Source organism: Stegostoma tigrinum, chromosome 4 (genome assembly GCF_030684315.1).
Source record: "Stegostoma tigrinum isolate sSteTig4 chromosome 4, sSteTig4.hap1, whole genome shotgun sequence".
In the NCBI taxonomy this organism is placed as follows: Eukaryota; Metazoa; Chordata; class Chondrichthyes; order Orectolobiformes; family Stegostomatidae; genus Stegostoma; species Stegostoma tigrinum.
The window spans coordinates 10,153,341-10,179,618 of record NC_081357.1 but is presented as its reverse complement, the minus strand read 5'-3'; the positions used below and the strand labels follow the sequence as shown (position 1 = coordinate 10,179,618).

The window sequence follows — 26,278 nt, the reverse complement described above, 5'->3', positions numbered from 1 at the left end:
TGAACTGGGCCTGGCCTGTGAAAACTAGGTCAGGTCTGAGTGAACTAGGCCTGGCCTGTAAGAACTAGGCCCGGTCTATGAGAATTTTGTCCAGCCCGTGAGAACTAGGCCAAGCCTGTGGGAAGTAGGCCCAGTCTGCGGGAACTAGGCCTGAACTGGGCTCAGTCTGTGAGAACTTGGCCCAGTCTGTGAGAACTCGGCCCGGTCTGTAGGCACTAGGCCCGGTCTGTAGGCACTAGGCCCGGTCTGTAGGAACTAGGCCCGGTCTGTAGGAACTAGGCCTGAACTGGGCTCGGTCTATGAAAGCTCGTTCAGGTCTAAGAGAACCAGGCCTGGCCTGTGACAACTTGGCCTGGTCTGTGAGAATTAAGACTCAGCCAGAGAGAACTGGGTCCGAAAGAGCCAGACTGGTCAGTGGGAATTGGGCCGAGCTTGTGTGTCCAGCAAACACAGTGTACAGAAACAGCAGGACACCTATAGGTGGCCATTTTAAATCCTGAATTCTGTGTGCACAAGGATACAACCATTGATGAGTTTGTACCTCCTACCCAACAAAGGCTCACTGCATGCTCCTGCCATCACAGAACTGATAGAGCTAAATAGCCTGTCTGTTTGTTGTAAAATGCGTCTGTCATTTTGATTCACATTTGCACCTGGGGCTTGGGTTACAGCATGTTGGTGGCGCTGAGGGGCTGGGAAGTTTTGAGCTGACTTATCCTTCTCTCTCTCTCTCTCTCTCTTCTCTCTCCCCCTCACTGTCTCACTGTTTTCCGCCTCAGGACTGATCATGTTAGGGGTAATTGCTTAGGGAACAGAACTGGATGCGGGAAGGGGAAAGGAAGTGAAGTAAGGTATAGATGGGAAGGAGCACAAGGCAGGAGAGGGAATTCATTAATCCTGAAGATCTTGGCCACATAATGCCATGGCTCAGACTGCCCCCAGAGTAGTGGAGAAGCAGGCGGGAGGGCCCATTCTAGAACATTCTGTAGTGCAGCGTGCTCTGACAAACAAAGACCAGTCCAATTCCCTGGGAGAACGTTCCAGCTCGGTCTCAGTTCTGCTTCTGTAACGTATTCTCCATGATGGCGATGAGGTGATCGAGGCCCCACAGATAGCCGTCCTCCCGGTTGCCTTCTACCCACGCCGTCCTGTGAGTCAGGATCTGGCCCTCAGGAAGGGGCATCGTTTTCCCAAAGTCGATCATCCAAACCTTGGCCTGTTCCCGCCTGTCGTGCACAAACAGCAAAGAGCTGCCAATCACCTGGGACACGGGAGTGGAGAGAGAGAGAGAGAGAGAGAGAGGCCTTTAATACAGGAGGGCTCACTCAAAACACAACAACAGAACAAGCCAACGTCCCAAATCACTTCACAGCTAATTTTTTTTTAATAGGATGCGGACATCACTGGCTAAGCCAGCATCATGACGCTCTCCCTAACAGGGAGTTATGTAGGCCTAAAACTGCAAATATGCCAATCAGATAAAGATGGCAGATTTCCTTCCCTGAAGGACATGAGGGAGCCCAATGGGTTTTTTTCCTGACAATTGACATCATTAGATCCTTAATTCCAAATTTTTTTCTGTAATTCAAACTCCACCATCAGCCGTGGTGGGATTCAAACCCGGGTCCCCGGAACGTTAGCTTAGTTTTTGGAATGAATAGCCTAGCGATGGCACCGCTAGGCTATCCCTCCTCACATGTGAACATTGGTTAGGGTGTACTGTGACAAGTCCCAGTGGTCAAATGGTGCACAGCAAGATCCCAAAGGTAGCAGCGCAGTCACTTGCACTAGCCCTAAGGTTTGAGGGGAAAATATTGGCCGGGACACTTCGACGACTTTCCCGTTCTTCTCTCGAGTCGTGTTGCTGGATTTATTTAGCAGGCAGGTCGCTGGGAGCTCAGTGCGATGTCCTATCCACACCCCTCAACAGAGCTGCCCCCTCTCTCTCTTTCTTGCGACATGACCTTGACGTCTCAGGCCGCTGGGCTTTTTGTTTTTGAGCTCAGTTCCAGGCATGGCTCTTGGTCCCAGGAGCTCCCAAATCAGACGGTAAAGAGCTAACCACGAATCTGATCAAGGATCTATTCAAATCAGTCCGCTCTGGGGAACCAAAGTGACCCAGGGTTTTTTTTAGGTTTAATTGAGGGCAGAACTCTTGCCTGCCTAGATCTAATCCATCGGGAATATGAGCAAACTCCGAATCCCCCAGCGATGGGCATGACGCAGGGTCATTACATCCCAAAATCTCTCAGGAAACCGTGTGAGAAAGAGAGAGAGAGAATATGGGAAAGTCGTAACATTGTGGACTTTGCCAAAGAAACAGATAAACAGAGACAAAGGATTTCCACTGCAAACAAATAAACATCAGCAGTTTAAAATGAGCGCTTCTCACTACCTGAGCAGTGCTGTCTGTCCATCCTGTCATTAATCTCCAACGCTACTCAACTATTCCAGAGACTTTATGAACTACCAGCAGAGCTCAGGTTAGAGCCAGAATATTCTCAAACCTCTCCCCCTCACACAACCGAGCGAGACACATCGGCCCCAGTCCCACACTCCCGACAGACACTGGAGAGAGCAAGAAAGATCCAGAATTCGGGAAAAGATCCTTGACTTGGGAGGGAGCGGGAAGGATTCAGGATTTGAACGACAGAAAGAGCACGAAAGGCTCACGAGGTCCAAATTGAGGGGATCAGGAAGGTCAGTCACACGGACTGTTTGGAGAAGTTGGGCCTGTTTTTCTCGGGGAAAAGAGGGGAGAGAAGAGATTTGTTCAAAAGCACGGGGTGTCTGGACAGAGTAGATCAGGAGAAACTGCTCCCAGTGATGGAAGAATGTAAAATAAGCAATGGGGACCTGAGGAGAAAGTGTTTTCGCACAAGTGGTTAAGGAATGCAATGTCTTAGAGTGTGGTGAAGGCAGGGTCAATTGAAACACTCAAAAGGGAGCTGGTTTGTGGGGACGAGGCTGGGGAGCGGCACTTGGTGATTGGCTTACTGGCAGACACGATGGGCCAAGTGGCCTCTGTAACCCTTCTCTGTGTACGAACTGCCACTCACCTCATGAGTCCTGAAGAAAGGTGAGACCTCCGCTGTTTCCTTAATCTGCTTCAAGCGATCAAGGTACTTTTTCTGGAACACGAAGAGAACGTTGGAGTGAACAAACCTCACTGGCCCTGACCCCACTCCCTGCAGAGCTCGTCTCCCGATCCTTGGGCATCTCCAGTGCCCCCGCCCGCCCACTGCTTTCCCCACTAAACCCCACACTGCCAGCCATCTGCATTCCCAGGCAACCCCCTGCCCTCCCCATCCTCTATCTCTCCCAACTCATGCCTCACACAAGTGTAGCTCCCAACTCCCACTTTCCCAGCATTTGCCGGCTAATTGAGGAGGCTGCGGCCCGTGGTCTCCTACCTTTGAGCTCAGTTCCTTGCCCCCATCGGAGGCAAAACCCTGAAGGGTGGCCAACAAAAAAGGACAAAAGACGGAACTTACCAAAACAACCCTGTTCCCCTTAGTGAACTCTTGGAAAGCTACCACAACCTGCTCTTCAGTTTTGGTCCTCTTAAAGTCACGGTTCACGGTCCCATCTTCATTCTGAATGAACAATAAACAGAAGCATATGATTCATGCTGACCTTTCACCTCTGGGGCATACAGCCTCAGGCCCAGCTGCGGGCCCTCTTCTGTGAGCCCTGAATTCAATGGGGCTGCCGCTAAACGCCCAGTAGACAAAGGGACGCTTTCACAAACCCCTTATTACCTGGGCTCACGACGGAACATGTGCTACAAAACCAGCCACAGCTGGGAATTTGGAGTTAAGGTCCCTGTTCTTACCCAACACAGAAATACAGTTACTAAAAAACAGACACGTGTCAGTGATCCAAAAACAGAAGTTGCCGGAAAAGCTCAGCAGGTCCAGCAGCATCAGTGGAGGGAAATCGGAGTTAACGGTTTCGGATCCAACAACCCGCTCCTCACTGCACGTCTTTGAATCTCGTACTCATCAGGACACAGTCAAGAATGCCAAATTTCAAATGATCGCAACAATTTATATCACAGGAAACCATGTGCGGCGACTGGTGCTTCAGCCAACTCTAAGCAACTGAAGTGTTACCAGGGAGAAAACAGCTATAACGCTACCTCAAGCTCTCGGCTTTTCAAAACAAGATGTGAAGTTTGAACATATTCCTTCTGTTCGTGTGTTGAATAAATACAACAAAAAAGTACAGGCCATCCGTGGAAACGCATTGTACATTAGACATGTTATATTGAGTTCCAGTTGGTGGAATGTGGTCTTTATTCTGCCTAGCAACAGGACAGTCAAGAGCAGCATGATGTAACACTAAGGCACTAAGAGAGTGAGAAATTATTACACTGTGTACTGCAGGAAGGGCAGATTAAATGATTAAACATGCTGTACATAAACACACAGACACACACTAACACACACACACACAAATACATGCCGACCCAATATACACACCTATATAGACAAACACAAACTCAGACATAAACACACAAATTCACATCAACACACACTCACACACACTAATACACACCAACACTTTTATAAACCAACACACTCATACACATTCCCTTGCACATCTATATACACCGATGTATACTCCTGTACAGTCAGACACACCCATATACACCAACACACACTCAGTTACACCAGAACTTATTCTTACGCACGCACATACACCAACACACACTCTTATATTCACTCATACATGCTGACCCCCACACAAACTAATACACATCTACGAATATTTTCACACTCCTACTCACGAGCATTTACAGCACACCCTTACCTACATCAGAACATCCTCTTACACATACTCGTGTGCACTAACACACATTTCTACGCTTCAGGCTCACTCACACATAAACCTACAATGTACTCTCTCCTGTTTCTGTATTCTGTTTTGAGATATTTGTGTTTCCATAAATCTGGCCATACCCCTTGATTTTAATCACTGCACCACAGGCAGGCATACCTTCAGTAGCGCAGACTCCAATCTCAGGAGTTCCCTCCCTCAAACTTTCTACTTCTGTGCCTCATTTTCCTCCTTTTAAACCCTGGTTTTGGTCACCTGTCCAAATACCTTCTTGTGTAGCTTAGAGTTGAATCATGAGAGGAGAAAGATTTAAAACAGACTTGAGGGGCAACCTTTTTCACTCAGAGGTATGTGGAATGAACTGCAAGAGAAGTGATAGATACAGGTATAACATTGAAAAGGCATTTGGACAGGTACATGGAGAGGAAAGATTTAGAGGGATATGCAGGAAAGTGGAACTAGTTTATTTCGGGAGACTTGTGCGGGATAGACAAGGTGGACCGACGGGTCTCTTTCTGTGTTGTATGACTGTTGTATGTCTGCTGTGCAGCTCAATGTTGAACACTGGCTATACTTCAGAAGATGCCTGTTCTGTGGCTTTGCTCTGAGTACTCTTACTCTGAGCTGACATTTGCAAAACACCCCCCCTCAACCCGCTGCAGCACTGAGGGGGAGCATTGCACTGGACATGCTGCTGGATGAGATGTGGGTCCCCAGGCCCAGTGCCCCTCCTCGGGCAAATGCAAGGTCCCACGATTTACCCCTGGTGCCCTGGACCATATTCGTCCCTCAATCATCACAGATAACAGCGTTGTTGTCTGCGGAATCTTGCTGTGTGCAAATTGGGCGCCAGGTTTCCTGCAGCGATTACATTTCATTGGTGATCATCAAGAGCCATAAATATGCATGGAAAAACAATGTATACTAAAGGCAGGGCGATTTACCCCTGGTGCCCTGGACCATATTCATCCCTCAATCATCACAGATAACAGCGTTGTTGTCTGCGGAATCTTGCTGTGTGCAAATTGGGCGCCAGGTTTCCTGCAGCGATTACATTTCATTGGTGATCATCAAGAGCCATAAATATGCATGGAAAAACAATGTATACTAAAGGCGCTAGATGAATGCGTGTTGTTGTAGTTGGAAATCCCGACTCTCAAACTGAAATAAGTTGCGTCAGCTATACCTTGCATTTATCATTGCCTCGGTAACCCCTACCTCCCCAGCCTCACCCCACCGCTCCCTGAAATGAGTAGCTGGCAGAAAGGAGCGGATATTGCCTGCTGTTGACTTGTTTATTTTTTGCTGTGGTCCCGATGTTAATTTAGACCTCAGTTTGTGCCTCAGCACATGACCTTTTGGAGCTGCTGTCAGGTACAACTGCGGTTCCTGACACAAATGCCAGTTCCAGGCATTCCCGCCAGCGTCCGGAACATGGCTGGAGCTGCACAGGAACAAACAGAAAGCCAGCAGCTTTGTCTTTTGTTTTGAAACCCAGGAATCCTTGATCCCTGATAATGAAACGTGAGGCTGGATGAACACAGCAGGCCCAGCAGCATCTCAGGAGCACAAAAGCTGACGTTTCGGGCCTAGACCCTTCATCAGATGAAGGGTCTAGGCCCAAAACGTCAGCTTTTGTGCTCCTGAGATGCTGCTGGACCTGCTGTGTTCATCCAGCCTCACATTTCATTATCTTGGATTCTCCAGCATCTGCAGTTCCCATTATCACTGATACAATCCTTGATCCCTCTTCTCTTTGTTAGCCCAGAGACCCAGACATGGGCAACAGATTCAGGAATTACATTAGGGACCACAGCTGAACGAAAGCGTGTGCATTCATATAGCACCTGTAGCACAACTTAAGAGCTCTACGGCCAGTGAAGCATTTTTGTTGCCTGCTCACTGATGCAACGCAGCGCGTATTGACAGTGAGCTTCCCACAGCGGGCTGTTAGTACAGACCCAGCTTCTCAGAGAAACAGCTTCTACACAATCTTGTGCAGCCTCTCCAAACATACTGGAGGTCTCTAACGTGGCAGGGGGAGGGGTGAAAGGACCTGGGAATTGAGAAGTTGGGAGAAAGCTGGAGTGGGATGATCAGTCATGATTCCTACAGAATGGCAAAGCAGGCTGGAAGGGCTGAATGGTCTACTCCTGATTTGATTTGATTTATTGTCACTTGTATCTAAGTACAGTGAAAAGTTTTGTTTGTGAGCTGCACAGGCAAGTCACCCTGACTGTGGAGGTGAACATTCACACAAACAGTGACTGTGCCCCAGGGTCAATCAGCCACTCTCTGAAATGTGTTTCCTCATTCCCCCAGCCTACACCTGGTCAAAGGTCAGGGACTGCTCTTTTCCTAAATCCTGAACTATTCTCAAATTCCACGGTCCCAAGGACTTTCCCTAATCCAATTCCACACCCCCTCCCCTAACAATTTGAGGCCACCCACCTACCAACATTCCCAAGCCGGGTGCGCAGTGGGAGTGGGCAGATTCGCCCTCAAAACTTGCCTGCGCTGTCCCCCCCCTCTCCAAAACTGGCCATAAATTGAAACCTCCCGGGGTGTTCCCACTTGCTGTGCTTCGATGAGCAGGCTGCAGTGACCCTGACCTTCACTCCCTCGATCCGAAATCCCAGTGTAGAGGTGGAGCTGATGGTCTCTCTCCACTGCATGTAGCGGGGCTTCGTGACAGCACGCTGAACTTTCTCCTCTTCTGTTGGCGCGTCCGGGTCCACCTCTATCATCTTCAGGTACATGTCCCTCCTCAGGCTGGGCTTCTTCCTGGCTTTAGTCAACTCTTCTTCCAGGTAGGTCCTGAGAAGATTGCAAACAACAAAGTGAGAGCTCCCGTGCGTTTACCCCGTGCTCCTGACCAGGACTCAAACTGCCACCTCTCACCCTCAGGAGTTTTATAATGGACTGACAATTGCCTCCCAGAGAGTAGGAGGGGAGCAATCATTTCTAAAGATTACCGGGCAATCCTGGAGTTTAGGTGGTCTTACCCATCTTGCCCCTCTTGGTGAGCTGGCCGGACGTTTGGAGGGAGTCCAAAGAAGGGTGGGTTGCCAATCAAAACATTATTGACTCCAAATCATTACAAGATCCAAGTTGGAGGTTAGTAGAAATGACTATTTATGGCTAAATTGTGGAGATGTCTTTGAAACCGGGAGTTGTGGGGCAACTAGGGCAATGAGATAGGTCCTTCTAAGCACTGGAACAGGCATGTCCAGGCATGGAACGGTCCTGGTGTGCTGTCCAATTCTGTGAAATACAGGCTATTAGGGCCAAGGATGATAACTTAAGTGGGAATAATGAGCCAGGGAATGAAGAAAATGGCACTCAGTTATGATGCACAATTCAGAGGAGTCACAAAATCATCACACTAATACAACAGCCCCATTCCTTCCTGCCATGCAAACATACCCCCCTGGACGGACACACATAGAGCTTTCAATTATCACATGCCCCCCCCACTATCCTGTCATTGGTCTCAAAACTGCCAATCATCACCATAGCCCCACCCACCCACACCAGCCATTGGTCATAACCCTATCAATTACCATAACAGCCCCACCCCCTCCACCTCCCAGGTCCTGCCATTAGTCATAAAAGAGGGACCAGGTAACACACACCTCACGCCCATTTTGCAGTCCATCACGCAGGGCAGGTCAAACTCTGCTAGCAGATCATCCATCTGGTTGTACCTCTCACCATCCTTCTCCACCTCACCGTGGTAAGCTGGCACGTAAGGGCACAGCACATCATCCATCAGCTGGCCCAGGCACCTCTGCTCACACTCACAATACTTCTTCAAAATCTTGCCATTCGCTCCAGCCTTGAAGCTACCTGTTGCAGAGAGTATGAGGTTACAAACTGTGTACTCCGCCGCCCCGCTGACCAGCAGCCCCCTTCTCCCTCCAAAAAAACCCCACCTCAGGCTGGCTTCAATCTCCTAATAATCGGTCTTCACACCTTTTCAGCCCACTCCCATCGCCCCCACCTATAGTGAAAGCCTTTCGTATGTCACTTTCTCAAAGGCTTTCCACTGGTTCAGTTCCTGCATCGTCTAATGAGGAGACCAATTGGGTTGATGCGTTCTGGAGTTTTGAGGGATTAGAAGCGAGCATATTGCACTGTGTAAGATTATAACAAATCTGTGACCCTGGTAGAACCCAAACTGGGTGTCACTGAGCAGCTTATTGCTGAACAGATGCTGTTTGACTTCGCTATTGATGACACCTTCCATCGCGTTACCGATGATTGAGAGTAGAGAGTGGCCAGGTTGGATTTGTCCCGCTTTTTTGTGTACAAGAAATACCTGGGCAATCTTCCACATTGCTGGCTGGGCGCCAATGTTCCGGAACAATCCTTAAAAATGATGCAGTGCTTTGGAGTGAAATTTCAGTTTTGCCCACAAGAGTGGAGATCCTAAATATGTATTTTCTTAAAAAAAAACCTGCAGCCACAATGATTTCTCCCTCTTGTCATTCTCCTTTTCCCGGTGATGTCTGTCAGCTTATAGAAGCAGTAATTAGGGTAAAGATTACATTTTTAAAAATTGCACGAAATAGGCTCCCATAATTAATTCAAAGTGTGAACACCAGACTAAATTTGGGATCTTATATAACTTTTAGTTTAAAATCGTTTGCATTTTCTTTGTAAGTGATTCGTTTGGATACATCTGCATTGGAAATTCAGCTCATGAGAGTGTTCGCCGAGACTTTACTACGATGGTGTGAACCTGACATTGAGCTAATCTGAGAGGACAATAGCTTATAAACACTCAAAGCACTTAGCCCTTCTCAACACAGGGATCAATCACACTCAAAGGCATCCGACAGATTTCTGTCAAATCAGTTCCTTACGGTCTTACTCGAAGCATTAGCCCAGTTCTTGTGGTCCTCGAGTTTTAGGTTTTGTAGGAATGCAATCTGCATCTAGTTGCTGGTGTTTCACAGCATAGTGTCCAGGCTTCAGTGAAGATTCTCAGGAGCTAGTCAATCCCCTGAAGTTGAAGGAAGCTCCCGCTACAATGCAGGATCACAATCTGTCCTGAAGGATACCCGAATTGGGTCAGATACCTCAGTGAAAAGAGGCAGGGATAATGTGTGGGATGGGGTAATGGGTCAGATTGGAATAATGTATAATAGGATAACCTACATGACTGGATAATGCAGAGGTTGACGTGATGTATGTGGCAGGGTAATATATACGATGGGGTAATGCATAGAATGGGATGATCTATGGATTGAGTTAAGTGCGGATGATGTAATGTATAGATGGGGTAATGTGTGGATGGGGTGGTGCATGAACAGGGTGATGTGTGGCTAGGATAATGTCTGGATAACTTGGGAGTGTATGGATGACCTGGGAACAGTCATTGTACAGGTTCGAAGCCTACCTGCATGTCCTGCCAGCTGTATCCATGGATACCGTTTCTTGAAGGACATTACAAAGGGTGACCAATGCACCATGTTCTTGATCTTCCTCCAGGATTTACTCTGAAACACAGAGAGAGAGAAAAAGAGAGAGACAGAGGTTGGGGGATGTTAGAGCTGGCAACACATGGCTTGTAAGATAATGACTGGCACCAGAGAAACAGTCACTGCCAGTGGCAACCCTCCTTCCTCAATCCAGTGGGTTTCTTCGCCCCAATCTTCCTAGGCTATAATTTAGAGTCTGATCTTTAATTGGCACCCATCAGATATGGAACCCAGCCTGAATCAGTGACTCTAGCTGAGTGTCCACCCCGATTGTGCCTGTGTGACTGGGAATGTTTGCTTTTGGAGACAGAGAGAGCTACTTTCCTGTCTCACACAAACTACTTTCCCTTCCCAATTCCCAACGTGGGCCGAAGGGCCTGTACTGTGCTGTACTGTTCAATGTGTGTTTAGAATCATGTTTCTTGTTGGTCTCTCCTCACCACAGCTCCTGGTCCCCTCTGTTCGTGGTGAATGGATATGTCCTAGTGCCCAGAGTGGTGTAATGAATCCCAGTGCCCACTGCCTGGATGTGTCCCAGTGCCCACTACCTGGATGCGTCCCAGTGCCCAGATATGTCCCAGCGCCCAGTGCCTGGAGATGTCCCAGCGCCCACTGCCTGGAGGTGTCCCAGTGCCCACTGCCTGGATATGTCCCAGTGCCCACTGCCCAGATATGTCCCAGTGCCCACTGCCTGGATGTGTCCCAGTGCCCACTGCCTGGATATGTCCCAGTGCCCATGGCCTGGATATGTCCCAGTGCCTACTGCCTGGATATGTCCCAGTGCCCACTGCCTGGATGTGTCCCAGTGCCCAGATATGTCCCAGTGCCCATGGCCTGGATGTGTCCAAGTGCCCAGATATGTCCCAGTGCCCGCTGCCTGGATATGTCCCAGTGACCACTGCCTGGGTGTGTCCCATTGCCTACTGCTTGGATGTGTCCCAGTGCCCACTGCCTGGATGTGTGCTTGTGCCTACTGCTTGGATATGTCCCAGTGCCCACTGCCTGGATGTGTCCCAGTGCCCATTGCCTGGATGTGCCCCAGTGCCCATTGCCTGGATGTGTCCCAGTGCCCACTGCCTGGATGTGTCCCAGTGCCCATTGCCTGGATATGTCCCAGTGCCCACTGCCTGGATGTGTCCCAGTGCCCAGTGCCTGGATATGTCCCAGTGCCCACTGCCTGGATATGTCCCAGTGCGCACTGCCTGGATATGTCCCAGTGCCCATTGCCTGGATATGTCCCAGTGCCCACTGCCTGGATGTGTCCCAGTGCCCAGTGCCTGGATATGTCCCAGAGCCCACTGCCTGGATGTGTTCTAGTGCCCACTGCTTGGATATGTCCCACTGCCCACTGCCTGGATGTGTCCCAGTGCCCAGATATATCCCAGTGCCCACTGCCTGGATATGTCCAGTGCCCATGGCCTGGATATGTCCCAGTGCCCATGGCGTGGATGTGTCCCAGTGCCCACTGCCTGGATGTGTCCCAGTGCCCATTGCCTGGATGTGTCCCAGTGCCCATTGCCTGGATGTGTCCCACTGCCCATTGCCTGGATATGTCCCAGTGCCCCGTGCCTGGATATGTCCCAGTGCCCACTGCCTGGATATGAACGAGTGCCCACTGCCTGGATGTGTCCCAGCGCCTACTGCCTGGATATGTCCCAGTGCCTACTGCCTGGATATGTCCCAGGGCCCATGGCCTGGATGTGTCCCAGTGCCCAGATATGTCCCAGTACCCACTGCCTGGATATGAACGAGTGCCCACTGCCTGGATGTGTCCCAGCGCCCAGTGCCTGGATGTGTCCCAGTGCCCAGAATGTGTCCCAGTGCCCATGGCCTGGAAGTGTCCCAGTGCCCACGGCCTGGAATGTGTCCCAGTGCCCACTGCCTGGATGTGTCCCAGTGCCCATTGCCTGGATATGTCCCAGTGCCCATTGCCTGGATGTGTCCCTGTGCCCATTGCCTGGATGTGTCCCAGTACCCACTGCCTGGATGTGTCCCAGTGCCCATTGCCTGGATGTGTCCCAGTGCCCATTGCCTGGATATGTCCCAGTGCCCAGTGCCTGGATATGTCCCAGTGCCCACTGCCTGGATATGAACGAGTGCCCACTGCCTGGATGTGTCCCAGCGCCTACTGCCTGGATATGTCCCAGGGCCCATGGCCTGGATGTGTCCCAGTGCCCAGATATGTCCCAGTACCCACTGCCTGGATATGAACGAGTGCCCACTGCCTGGATGTGTCCCAGCGCCCAGTGCCTGGATGTGTCCCAGTGCCCAGAATGTGTCCCAGTGCCCACGGCCTGGAAGTGTCCCAGTGCCCATGGCCTGGAATGTGTCCCAGTGCCCACGGCCTGGATATGTCCCAGTGCCCACTGCCTGAATGTGTCCCAGTGCCCACTGCCTGAATGTGTTCCAGTGCCCACTGCCTGGATATGTCCCAGTGCCCACTATCTAGATATGTCCCAGTGCCCAGTGCCTGGATATGAACCAGCTGGTCTAGGCGGCACAGTGGCCCACTGGTTAGCACTGCTGCCTCACAGTGCCAGGGACCTGGGTTCGATTCCAACCTCAGGCAACTGTCTGTGTAAAGTTTATACATTCTCTCCGTGTCTGCGTGAGGTTTCCTCCCACAGCCCATAGATGTGCAGGTTAGGTGGATTGGCCATGGGAAATTGTCCACAGTGACCAGGATGGGAAATGTAAGGGGTGACTCTGGGTGGGATGCTCTTCAGAGATTCAGTGTGGACTTGATGGCCTGATTCCACGCTGCAGGGATTCTATGATTCTCTCTGGCTGGATGTGAAGCAGTGCCCACTGGCACTGGTGTGTTGGTCTTCACAGCTCAAGGATTTGAGTACAGGAGCAGGGATGTCTTGCTACAATTATACAGGGCTGTGGTGAGACCACATCTGAAATATTGTGTGCAGTTTTGCTCTCCTTTTCTGGGGAAAGATGTTCTTGCTAAATAGAGGGAGTGCAGCGAAGCTTTACCAGGCTGATTCCTGGGATGTACGAGGAGGGACTGGATCGGTTAGGATTATATTCACAGGAATTAGAAGAATGAGGGGGATCTCATTGAAATGCATAAAATTCTGTTGTCTGTGCTCGTGTGGATCAGTGTGATATTAGTCTGATCCCTGATCACTAAGAAGTTAAAGGCGCTACATGAATGCAAGTCTAGCTCAGAGGGAGTGGGTCCTTTGTTGAGTCACTGCTGATGCCAGACTGGGAGCTGCATATTCCGTGTGTCTCAGGCACCGAGCAAGTCCTGCAGCCTGTCCTTTTGCTGCGTGAACTACTGAAGCATGCAGACAAAAGGGCTGGATTTATAACCTTCCTGTCAAATACCAAACAGCTACGATCTCATGAGGTTGGCGGCCATTCAGTAGGGGGGGAGCGACAGAACAGCACCGCTGCACGCAGGTCAATCCACCCTGGCCTGGCTGCACCCCCTCGCGTTCAGACACAGAGTGGACGCTGGATGGAATTCAAGAGGCATTCAGGGCGCGTTGGCAGAACATTAATTTATATAAGGAACGCAACTGATGCTAGACTGTTTGCCGTCTAAGTGTTGTTCAGGAGAGACTTGGCAGAAGCCGGCAAAAATTACACGGGCTTTGAGAGGATGAGGAGCGAGAAATCGGGGTTTCAGTCGCCAGTGAAATAAATGAACCAGAGGGGCAAAGGGAAACATTTCTTCAGAGGGAATTGTAATGATCTGGAATGTCCTTCCTGAAAACATTAGGAACAAATTCAACGGCAACTTTCCAAAGGCCATGTGAAAAGAGACGTAAGTGTTGATGCAGATGGGTCGCTCTTTCAGAGAAACAGCAGAGTGCATTGGGGCTGAATGGTCTCCTTCTGGACTGTTAATGCTGCAAGGTTAAAAGAAATCATCGCATTGGGTTGAACTTTGGTTGCGGTGTTGTTTTTCAGGCTAAGAGGTATTTAAATGAAGGAGTGTTCCTCCAGTCCAGTCAGGATAATATTATCCAGCCTGGCCTGCAAGAGACAATGTTGTGAGGTTAACTGCTCACCCTCCATGAAACCATCAAACACAGCAGTAAAAGTAGGCCACAGCCCTTCGAGTCTGCTCCACTATTTAAAAAGACCTTGGCCGATCCAATAATTCCCAACTTCACTATTCTGCCTTCTCCCCATAACCCTCAAATCTGTTACTGATTAAAAGTCTGTCTGTCTCTACCTTGAATATACTTTAATGCCCCAGCCTTGGCTGTCTTCTATGGTGAAGAATTCCTCGGATTCACTACCCTTTGAAACAAGAAATTCCTCCACATCTCTAACCCAATGGAAATACCTCAGAACATTATTAACCACCAGTTATAGGTAGCGACCTTCAAACTGTGCCCTTATTCCAGCCCTCTGCCTTCTATTTATTAGCCAATTCTCCATCCAAGACCACAAACACTGCAAACTGTTGTTTTATTAAGGAGCCTAATTGTCAAATGCCTTTAGAAATCCAAATACATTACATCTACCAGTGCTCCTTTAGCTATTTGGTTGTTGGCCTCTCTAAAAACTCTAGCAAGTAAACACGGAAGTAACCAAGGAAGGCCTTCAGCTGCTCTGTGGAAGTTGGATAAGCGATAATGATGACTTGTCGGTAATGCTCAAAAATGAACAGAACATAAATTTAAGCAGTAAAGAGGAAGTAAAGCGCCAGATCATCTCTTGAGGAAGTTTTTGGGAACAGGATGACAGAGGATTGTCGGTAGCAATAGAATCAAGGAGTGTTGTCAGGAATTGGATGAGGGAACGTTCTTGGGACTGCGGGATTAGAGAGTATTTCAGGATTCAGATCAGGCGATGAGTTAACAAGGTGTAGAGCTGGATGAACACAGCAGGCCGAGCAGCATCAGAGGAGCAGGAATGCTGACGTTTCGGGCCTAGACTCGAAATTTTCTCAAGAAGGGTCTAGGCCCGAAACGTCAGCTTTCCTGCTCCTCTGATGCTGCTCGGCCTGCTGTGTTCATCCAGCTCTACACCTTGTTATCTCGGATTCTCCAGCATCTGCAGTTCCAACTATCTCTTCAGATCAGGGAATGTTGTTCAGGATTTGACTCAGGAAGTGTTATGAGAAAGTGGATTAGGGAGTGTTGGAATTGGGACTGTTGGCAGCAGGAACGTGGGATCGGGAACATTGTTAGGAACTGGATTAGGGAGTGTTCGATTAGAAGCTGCTGGAAGCAGGATTTGGGAATGTTGTCAGAAACTAGCTTAGTGATTGTTGGATTAAGAATTGCTGGAAGTGGGAATATGGGATCCAGAATGTTGTCAGGAACTGAATCAAAGAGAGTTTAATTCAGGGTTTGCCCTATATACTGATTGAATCCGTGTTCCTATGCCATTAGGAACTGTATTAGTTGTTAATAGTCAGGTTTGACCTGGCAGTGAAATTGGACTGGGCTGGTACACAACACGCAAACAGAAACCAGGTCAGGAGAATGTTCCCTCTGGGGAAAAACTTTAAAACAACGGGTCATTGTTTAAAAATCAGGGGACGCCCACAAAAACAGAGGTAAGGAAACATTTTTTTTCTCTTAGGATTGTGAGCCTTTGGAATCTCGATTCCTCAGAAAGCGATGGATGCAGAAGCTTTATGTATGTTGTAGGTGGATTGCTGATTACCAAAGCAGATGAAAGATTATGCGGGGTGGTGGCAGGGGTGGGGGGAAGGTAGGCAGGAATGTGGAGTTGAAGTTAAAATCAGATCGGCCATGATTTTATTGAATGGCAGGGCAGGCTTGAAGGGCCGAGTGGCCTACCCTTGTTCCTTGCTTGCATACTCATGAGAAAGAGAGTTGTGGGTTGATAAAGTGTGGCAATGTGTCCCCAGTGAGCGCCTAGTGGAGGTGTATTATTTGGTGTTGGAGCTGTATTTGCAGTCTGCAGTGAACTCTGCTGCAACCACATGCACACCCCTGACTGAATTAAACATACAGACACACACACACACACACTTACACTTTGCAGTTACTGAGAAGGATCATCCCTTTAGCTGGCTCTGTTCCAAGTACCGTCACTGTTTCCACCAGTACTTGCTTGCTGCGATATGTGGGCTCTGCCTCTCTCACACTAACGCACCCTCCCCCTCCACAATGGTTTGACACTTCAGAACCAATTGCTAAAGGCTCTTCACCTGCTGCCTCTCCTCACAGCCACAGGTCATTTCAATGGAAATTGGCAAGGTTTATTAAGCACATTCAGTACCAGAAAAAGAGTTCCTTTCCTCATCCATCTGAGACACTCCCTCGGCCAATTTTTCTTTTCAAATGTTGCTTTCTTTGCAAAGAGGAGCTCCGCCTCTCGCAAGATCGATTACCAGTTCCCACACGACTTAGTAAAAATAAAGTGCAACAAATTTTGAAGGCACAGCTGGAACTGACCAGCCTCCTCCATTTCATAGCATCCCAGCAGCGAGGAAACATGCCATTCGGCCCACACACTGGAGTCCAAAGGATATCCCACTCAGAGCCATCCCGACACTCTATAGCCCTGCGTTTCCAGTGGCTAGTCCACCTAACTTATACCCCTGGTCACTATGGGCAATTTAGCATGGCCAATCCGCCTGGCCTGCACATCTTTGGGCTGTGGGAGGAAACCCACACAGACACAGGGAGAACGTGCAAATTCCACACAGACAGTCGCCCGAGGCTGGAATCGAACCCATGTCCCTGGCGCTGTGAGGCTGCAGTGCTAACCGCTGAGCCACCGTGCTGCCACAGTTCATTTGTCCAAAAATAGCACACCGACTGCATCTCTCTCCAACTTCCAGGCGTTTCTCAAACAAAGGCAGGGATGTTGTTTCCCTTTTCGTCCGGGAGCCTTGTGCCTGTTTCAGTCACTGCAGGAGAACTTCCAGACATTAGTCTGGGAAAATGCCCCTTAAATCCCAGGACCTTGTCCTCCACTTGCCAATCTTAGGTGATCCATCAACATTCCGGAAGCCATCCTTGAGACTGTACTCCCTCCACCATCTTAGAATCTCTCGTTCCCAGTTAACTGGGCTTGGTTGCGGGGGGGGGGGGGGAGGTTACAGTCTAGGTCTGAGCTGTTGCAAAGTTTGCTCAGGCTAACCTCAAGTCATGGGCCTCCCTCTGCTGGGATTACAACAACATCTTGTCTTGAAGTCACCTCCACGAGCCCTGGGGCGAAACCAATGTTGGTGGGCCAGGCACGCTGTCCTCCAAGAGACAAAGCATCGTGCCCACCAGGTCCTGCCCTCCCAATCCTCAAATGTCCACCATTTCGGGGGAAGGAGATGGAAAACATCACAGAGCTGTCCTCCAGCACTGACAGTAGTGACTGGGGGGAGCTTGCTACCTGCAGAATGCATGAAGTTGGTGAGCACTCTTAGGATTGCCCTCATTCAGACAGTGAGCTCATTGGCTGGACACAGTGACCAGGTGGCGTTCGACACCTCCGCACCCACACCCGTGCCACCCCTCTTTCCCACCACCTCAACCCCCCCTCCCAGCCCCAACTCTGTCTCTCTTCTGATGGGTTGCCCCCACGGGGAGAGTATGTGAGAGGGATGCAGAAGGATTTGAAGCCAGTGAGATTTAAGTAATCAAAAAGAACACAGGAGGAAGTGGCTTTGAGCACTGCGTTAGAGCTGGCGAGACCGAACAAGTTTAGAGAACCAGTTCAGAGTCTGTCCCATTCACTACGCTGCAGGAGGAGGGGCAGGAAAAAAAATTAAAAGCAAAAACATTCATCGAGTCCCATCGCTTCAGGCCAGGCAAATGCCCAGTGTTTGGTGTAATCCTTCTCCAAACGCTACCAGGTGATCATTCCCATCCAACCGGGAGCACAGGACAGGGTTTCTTCCAACTGGGAGCAGGTAGCATTCCATCAGTACTGCTCTGCAGTGTCAGGCAGCATCTAGGTGGATCAGTGTCTGGAAACTCTGACCTTAGGCAATGGAGTATCATCCACTGAGCCAAAGCCGTCATAGCGTCAGAACTCGAGCGATTGGTGTGACTCTAAACTGACGTCTGAGATAAACACCGGGTTTAAAAATAATCACAGAGGGACTTCCTCTATTGAGCTGAGGAGAGTAAACTAGGCCACAGCACAGGCAATGAGATGGCTGAGTGAGCAGGAAGTCCTCTTGCTAATAACAGATAGCCTGGTGCTTACACTCTCCCTGCCTGCACAGTCTCAGGGAGTTTCACTCGAGGTGTAGAGAAGGGAATCCCCGAGCTGCCAGACTGTGCAGGACACAGAGGGAAAGGTGCGAGAAGCCTGTACTAACTCCTGCAAAATGCCACCCCTCCCCGACTCCTTCCTTCCGCCACAGTCAGGCCAGTAACCCGCAAGCCTCTCCCAGCTTTCGAAATTCACCGGCCCTTCCCACCCTGGCCCCCCACACACATGCCCCATACCCATTGGAAGGGCACTGTTGGTTAAGGGTTTGCATTGAGAATGCACCAGGCCGCAGATCTCTGAAATGCGCAGGGGTTGGTTATGGACGACTGCACAGTGAGCCAGGAGGAGAGCATGGTGCAATGGGAATAGCCTGTAGCCCAGAGGCTCATGTTCTGGGATAAAGTGAGAAAAGACCGAGAATGCTGGAGAAACCCAGCAGGCCCGTGGACAGGGAGCTATAGAGACCGAGGAACTGAAGGGAAGCGGGATTGCGATGGGTTTCTCGCTGGTTAGAAAAGAGGGAGCAAGGGGAATGAAAGGGAAGGTCAGGGAAAGATGAGGGGGAAGAGAGATTACAGATTGAAACTGCCACAGACAGAAGGCAAAAAGGAGTGATGATGGGTGTAGAGGACTGACAATGTCACTAGTTGTTAATAGCAAAATGAAGAACAGCTCTGCTGAAAGCAAAGACCGTGAAAACAAGGTACTGGGCAGAATGGAGGATACAGATCCTTCCTGAGACTTTTGCACGACAAAGTTAACTTCTGACATTGAATTGCAAAATAAAATCCAGGCTGATGTTACATTACAGTCCTGAGGGAGCACTGCACTGTCAGAGGGTCGGTACTGAGGGGGTGTCACACTGTCAGCGGGTCAGTACTGAGGGAGTGTCACACTGTCAGAGGGTCAGTACTGAGGGAGTGTCACACTGTCAGAGGGTCAGTACTGAGGGAGTGTCACACTGTCAGAGGGTCAGTACTGAGGGAGTGTCACACTGTCACAGGGTCAGTACTGAGGGAGTGTCACACTGTCACAGGGTCAGTACTGAGGGAGTGTCACACTGTCAGAGGGTCAGTACTGAGGGAGTGCCGCACTGTCAGAGGGTCAGTACTGAGGGAGTGTCGCATTGTCACAGGGTCAGTACTGAGGGAGTGTCACACTGTCACAGGGTCTGTACTGAGGGAGTGTCACACTGTCAGAGGGTCAGTACTGAGGGAGTGTCACACTGTCAGAGGGTCAGTACTGAGGGAGTGTCACACTGTCACAGGGTCAGTACTGAGGGAGTGTCACACTGTCACAGGGTCAGTACTGAGGGAGTGTCACACTGTCACAGGGTCAGTACTGAGGGAGTGTCACACTGTCAGAGGGTCAATGCTGAGGGAGTGTCACACTGTCACAGGGTCAGTACTGAGGGAGTGTCACACTGTCACAGGGTCAGTACTGAGGGAGTGTCACACTGTCACAGGGTCAGTGCTGAGGGAGTGTCACACTGTCAGAGGGTCAGTACTGAGGGAGTGTCACACTGTCAGAGGGTCAGTACTGAGGGAGTGTCACACTGTCACAGGGTCTGTACTGAGGGAGTGTCACACTGTCAGAGGGTCAGTACTGAGGGAGTGTCACACTGTCACAGGGTCAGTACTGAGGGAGTGTCGCACTGTCAGAGGGTCAGTACTGAGGGAGTGTCACACTGTCAGAGGGTCAGTACTGAGGGAGTGTCACACTGTCACAGGGTCAGTACTGAGGGAGTGTCGCACTGTCAGAGGGTCCGTACTGAGGGAGTGTCACACTGTCACAGGGTCAGTACTGAGGGAATGTCACACTGTCACAGGGTCTGTACTGAGGGAGTGTCACACTGTCACAGGGTCAGTACTGAGGGAGTGTCGCACTGTCAGAGGGTCAGTACTGAGGGAGTGTCACACTGTCACAGGGTCTGTACTGAGGGAGTGTCACACTGTCAGAGGGTCAGTACTGAGGGAGTGTCACACTGTCAGAGGGTCCGTACTGAGGGAGTGTCACACGGTCACAGGGTCAGTACTGAGGGAATGTCACACTGTCACAGGGTCAGTACTGAGGGAATGTCACACTGTCAGAGGGTCAGTACTGAGGGAGCGTCGCACTGTCAGAGGGTCAGTACTGAGGGAGTGTCACACTGTCACAGGGTCAGTACTGAGGGAGTGTCGCACTGTCACAGGGTCAGTACTGAGGGAGTGTCACACTGTCACAGGGTCAGTACTGAGGGAGTGTCGCACTGTCAGAGGGTCAGTACTGAGGGAGTGCTGCACTGTCAGAGGGTCAGTGCTGAGGGAGTGCCGCACTGTCAGAGGGTCAGTGCTGAGGGAGTGTCACACTGTCAGAGGGTCAGTACTGAGGGAGCGCCGCACTGTCAGAGGGTCAGTACTGAGGGAGTGTCACACTGTCAGAGGGTCAGTACTGAGGGAGTGTCACACTGTCACAGGGTCAGTACTGAGGGAGTGCTGCACTGTCAGAGGGTCAGTACTGAGGGAGTGTCACACTGTCAGAGGGTCAGTACTGAGGGAGTGTCACACTGTCACAGGGTCAGTACTGAGGGAGTGTCGCACTGTCAGAGGGTCAGTACTGAGGGAGTGTCACACTGTCACAGGGTCAGTACTGAGGGAGTGTCACACTGTCACAGGGTCAGTACTGAGGGAGTGTCACACTGTCACAGGGTCAGTACTGAGGAAGTGTCGCTCTGTCACAGGGTCAGTACTGAGGGAGTGTCACACTGTCACAGGGTCAGTACTGAGGGAGTGTCGGTCTGTCACAGGGTCAGTACTGAGGGAGTGTCACACTGTCAGAGGGTCAGTACTGAGGGAGTGTCACACTGTCAGAGGGTCAGTACTGAGGGAGTGTCGCACTGTCAGAGGGTCAGTACTGAGGGAGTGTCGCTCTGTCACAGGGTCAGTACTGAGGGAGTGTCACACTGTCAGAGGGTCAGTACTGAGGGAGTGTCACACTGTCAGAGGGTCAGTACTGAGGGAGTGTCGCTCTGTCACAGGGTCAGTACTGAGGGAGTGTCACACTGTCACAGGGTCAGTACTGAGGGAGTGTCGCACTGTCAGAGGGTCAGTACTGAGGGAGTGTCACACTGTCACAGGGTCAGTACTGAGGGAGTGTCACACTGTCACAGGGTCAGTACTGAGGGAGTGTCGCACTGTCACAGGGTCAGTACTGAGGGAGTGTCACACTGTCAGAGGGTCAGTACTGAGGGAGTGTCACACTGTCACAGGGTCAGTACTGAGGGAGTGTCACACTGTCAGAGGGTCAGTACTGAGGGAGTGTCACACTGTCACAGGGTCAGTACTGAGGGAGTGTCACACTGTCACAGGGTCAGTACTGAGGGAGTGTCACACTGTCACAGGGTCTGTACTGAGGGAGTGTCACACTGTCACAGGGTCAGTACTGAGGGAGTGTCACACTGTCACAGGGTCAGTACTGAGGGAGTGTCACACTGTCAGAGGGTCAGTACTGAGGGAGTGTCACACTGTCAGAGGGTCAGTACTGAGGGAGTGTCGCACTGTCAGAGGGTCAGTCCTGAGGGAGTGTCGCACTGTCAGAGGGTCAGTACTGAGGGAGTGCCGCACTGTCAGAGGGTCAGTACTGAGGGAGTGTCACACTGTCAGAGGGTCAGTACTGAGGGAGTGTCACACTGTCAGAGGGTCAGTACTGAGGGAGTGTCACACTGTCAGAGGGTCAATGCTGAGGGAGTGTCACACTGTCACAGGGTCCGTACTGAGGGAGTGTCACACTGTCAGAGGGTCAGTTTCTGAGGGAGTGTCACACTGTCAGAGGGTCCGTACTGAGGGAGTGTCACACTGTCACAGGGTCAGTACTGAGGGAATGTCACACTGTCACAGGGTCTGTACTGAGGGAATGTCACACTGTCAGAGGGTCAGTACTGAGGGAGTGTCACACTGTCAGAGGGTCAGTACTGAGGGAGTGTCGCACTGTCAGAGGGTCAGTACTGAGGGAGTGTCACACTGTCACAGGGTCAGTACTGAGGGAGTGTCACACTGTCACAGGGTCAGTACTGAGTGAGTGTCGCACTGTCAGAGGGTCAGTACTGAGGGAGTGTCACACTGTCAGAGGGTCAGTACTGAGGGAGTGTCACACTGTCACAGGGTCAGTACTGAGGGAGTGTCACACTGTCACAGGGTCAGTACTGAGGGAGTGTCGCACTGTCACAGGGTCAGTACTGAGGGAGTGTCACACTGTCAGAGGGTCAGTACTGAGGGAGTGTCATACTGTCACAGGGTCAGTACTGAGGGAGTGTCACACTGTCAGAGGGTCAGTACTGAGGGAGTGTCACACTGTCACAGGGTGAGTACTGAGGGAGTGTCACACTGTCAGAGGGTCTGTACTGAGGGAGTGTCGCACTGTCAGAGGGTCAGTACTGAGGGAGTGTCACACTGTCACAGGGTCAGTACTGAGGGAGTGTCACACTGTCACAGGGTCTGTACTGAGGGAGTGTCACACTGTCAGAGGGTCAGTACTGAGGGAGTGTCACACTGTCACAGGGTCAGGACTGAGGGAGTGTCACACTGTCACAGGGTCTGTACTGAGGGAGTGTCACACTGTCACAGGGTCAGTACTGAGGGAGTGTCACACTGTCACAGGGTCAGTACTGAGGGAGTGTCACACTGTCAGAGGGTCAATGCTGAGGGAGTGTCACACTGTCACAGGGTCAGTACTGAGGGAGTGTCACACTGTCACAGGGTCAGTACTGAGGGAGTGTCGCACTGTCACAGGGTCAGTACTGAGGGAGTGTCACACTGTCAGAGGGTCTGTACTGAGGGAGTGTCACACTGTCAGAGGGTCAGTACTGAGGGAGTGTCACACTGTCAGAGGGTCAGTACTGAGGGAGTGTCACACTGTCACAGGGTCAGTACTGAGGGAGTGTCACACTGTCAGAGGGTCAATGCTGAGGGAGTGTCACACTGTCACAGGGTCAGTACTGAGGGAGTGTCACACTGTCACAGGGTCAGTACTGAGGGAGTGTCACACTGTCACAGGGTCAGTACTGAGGGAGTGTCACACTGTCAGAGGGTCAGTACTGAGGGAGTGTCACACTGTCAGAGGGTCAGTACTGAGGGAGTGTCACACTGTCACAGGGTCAGTACTGAGGGAGTGTCACACTGTCACAGGGTCAGTGCTGAGGGAGTGTCACACTGTCACAGGGTCAGTACTGAGGGAGTGTCACACTGTCACAGGGTCAGTACTGAGGGAGTGTCACACTGTCACAGGGTCAGTACTGAGGGAGTGTCACACTGTCAGAGGGTCAGTACTGTGGGAGTGTCGCACTGTCAGAGGGTCAGTACTGAGGGAGTGTCACACTGTCACAGGGTCAGTACTGAGGGAGTGTCACACTGTCAGTGGGTCAGTACTGAGGGAGTGTCGCACTGTCAGATGGTCTGTACTGAGGGAGTGTCACACTGTCAGAGGGTCAGTACTGAGGGAGTGTCACACTGTCACAGGGTCAGTACTGAGGGAGTGTCACACTGTCAGAGGGTCAGTACTGAGGGAGTGTCACACTGTCACAGGGTCAGTACTGAGGGAGTGTCGCACTGTCAGAGGGTCAGTACTGAGGGAGTGTCACACTGTCACAGGGTCAGTACTGAGGGAGTGTCACACTGTCAGAGGGTCAGTACTGAGGGAGTGTCACACTGTCACAGGGTCAGTACTGAGGGAGTGTCACACTGTCACAGGGTCAGTACTGAGGGAGTGTCACACTGTCACAGGGTCAGTACTGAGGGAGTGTCACACTGTCACAGGGTCAGTACTGAGGGAGTGTCACACTGTCAGAGGGTCAGTACTGAGGGAGTGCCGCACTGTCAGAGGGTCAGTACTGAGGGAGTGTCGCACTGTCAGAGGGTCAGTACTGAGGGAGTGTCACACTGTCACAGGGTCAGTACTGAGGGAGTGTCACACTGTCACAGGGTCAGTACTGAGGGAGTGTCACACTGTCAGAGGGTCTGTACTGAGGGAATGTCACACTGTCACAGGGTCAGTACTGAGGGAGTGTCACACTGTCAGAGGGTCAGTACTGAGGGAGTGTCGCACTGTCAGAGGGTCAGTACTGAGGGAGTGTCACACTGTCACAGGGTCAGTACTGAGGGAGTGTCACACTGTCACAGGGTCAGTACTGAGGGAGTGTCACACTGTCAGAGGGTCTGTACTGAGGGAATGTCACACTGTCACAGGGTCAGTACTGAGGGAGTGTCTGTGTTTGTGTTTGCGTCTGTGCACGTGTGTCTGTGTGCGTGCATGTGTGTATTTGCATGTGTCTGTATGTGTGTGCTTTGTATGTGCGTATCTGTGTGTGCGTCTGTGTCTTTGTGTGTGTCTGTGTCTTTGTGTGTGTGTGTGCGTGTGTGTCTTTGTGTGTGTGTGTGTGTGTGTGTGTCTGTGTCTTTGTGTGTGTGTGTGCGTGCGTGTGTGTGTCTTTGTCTTTGTGTGTGTGTGTGTGTCTGTGTCTTTGTGTGTGTGTGTGTGTCTGTGTCTTTGTGTGTGTTTGTGTGTGTGTGTGTGTCTGTGTCTTTGTGTGTGTGTGTGTCTGTGTCTTTGTGTGTGTGTGTCTTTGTCTTTGTGTGTGTGTGTCTGTGTCTTTGTGTGTGTGTGTGTCTGTGTCTTTGTGTGTGTGTGTCTTTGTCTTTGTGTGTGTGTGTGTGTGTGTCTGTGTCTTTGTGTGTGTGTGTGTGTGTGTGTGTGTGTGTGTCTTTGTGTGTGTGTGTGTCTCCGTCTCATTCTGTGAATGTGTTGTGAAGATCTCCCGGAGCATAGTTGCTTTGAGTGTAGTTACTGCTGCGATATAGTGAATCAGATATTTGTAAAAGACTTGATCAATTATTTAATAAACTCAAGTCTCTGTACTGCTTTCCAAATGACACCCGATCCTCTGTCCTGAGATCTGTGTATTGCTCTGTGGCTCAGAAAGATACTGAAGTACAATTCCGTTGCATCTGGACAGTGCCCTTCTCAACGACAAGCCAACTACACTTTGGTCAGCTATTACAGATTACAAGTTAAATTCTCCATGCACACGGTGAAATGTGTGTCTTAATTTAGGCCAGGGAGGATACACTCGACTGGCCTGATGACATGGAGAGGGACAGAAAAACAGAGCAAGATAGAGGGACAGAGGGAGAGGGACACAGTATGAGGGAGAGAAAGAAAGAAGTTTCCTGTGAACCGCGGCGGTGTGACAGAGCGAGCTGCTTAGGTGGGGAGGAGCTGGGGGTGGGAGTACATGCCAGTGTAGGCCATTTCAATTCTGTCTTCACCCCTATCAGCAGCAAAGCAGTCGAGGGTGGGGGGGGAACAGCAACAAGCAGCGAGGGAGAGGTGCCTGAAGCAGGGACTGAGACCCACAACTTTCCCACTGAATCGTCACCAACACAGCTGTTCATACCAAACATTTAGACAGTTACCAAACATTTAGACAGTTTACAACTGGGCCCTGCCAACTGAATTTGTTCCCCTCCTCAACTGCACCTCATCCTGAGCTGCTAATCCTACATCAACAGAAGTCCCCATTTGGCAGGAAGTATGACCCTTCCATACCCTGGAATACGCCCAGACACAAGCTCAAACACATAAGGTCTAACATAACGGGATCAGGAGTAGGCCATTCAGCCCCCCAGGTCTGTCCCAATATTCAGTGTGAGAGCTGATCATGTTTCCATTAACCCGAGAGGCTTAATGTACCCTTCTCAAATTCATTGGCTGGTTGCCCCTTGAGAATGTGGGGGTGAGCTGCCTTCTTGAGC

At 50.7% G+C, this 26,278-nt stretch overlaps 1 protein-coding gene across 1 annotated transcript in view; it reads right to left on the bottom strand.

Moving 5' to 3' along the window:
- Positions 1-1,048: 1,048 nt before the first annotated feature.
- The window catches only part of LOC125452192 (inositol-trisphosphate 3-kinase B-like), a 117,291-nt gene continuing 92,061 nt past the window's right edge, over positions 1,049-26,278 (bottom strand). The window contains exons 2-7 of the mRNA XM_048530302.2: positions 10,247-10,346; positions 8,478-8,691; positions 7,455-7,659; positions 3,495-3,596; positions 3,060-3,131; positions 1,049-1,261 (exon numbers count right to left, since the gene is read on the bottom strand). Of these exons, the coding sequence (XP_048386259.2) occupies positions 1,052-1,261; positions 3,060-3,131; positions 3,495-3,596; positions 7,455-7,659; positions 8,478-8,691; positions 10,247-10,346 (903 nt within the window). The 3' untranslated portion in view covers positions 1,049-1,051. The remainder of the gene's footprint in view (positions 1,262-3,059; positions 3,132-3,494; positions 3,597-7,454; positions 7,660-8,477; positions 8,692-10,246; positions 10,347-26,278) is intronic.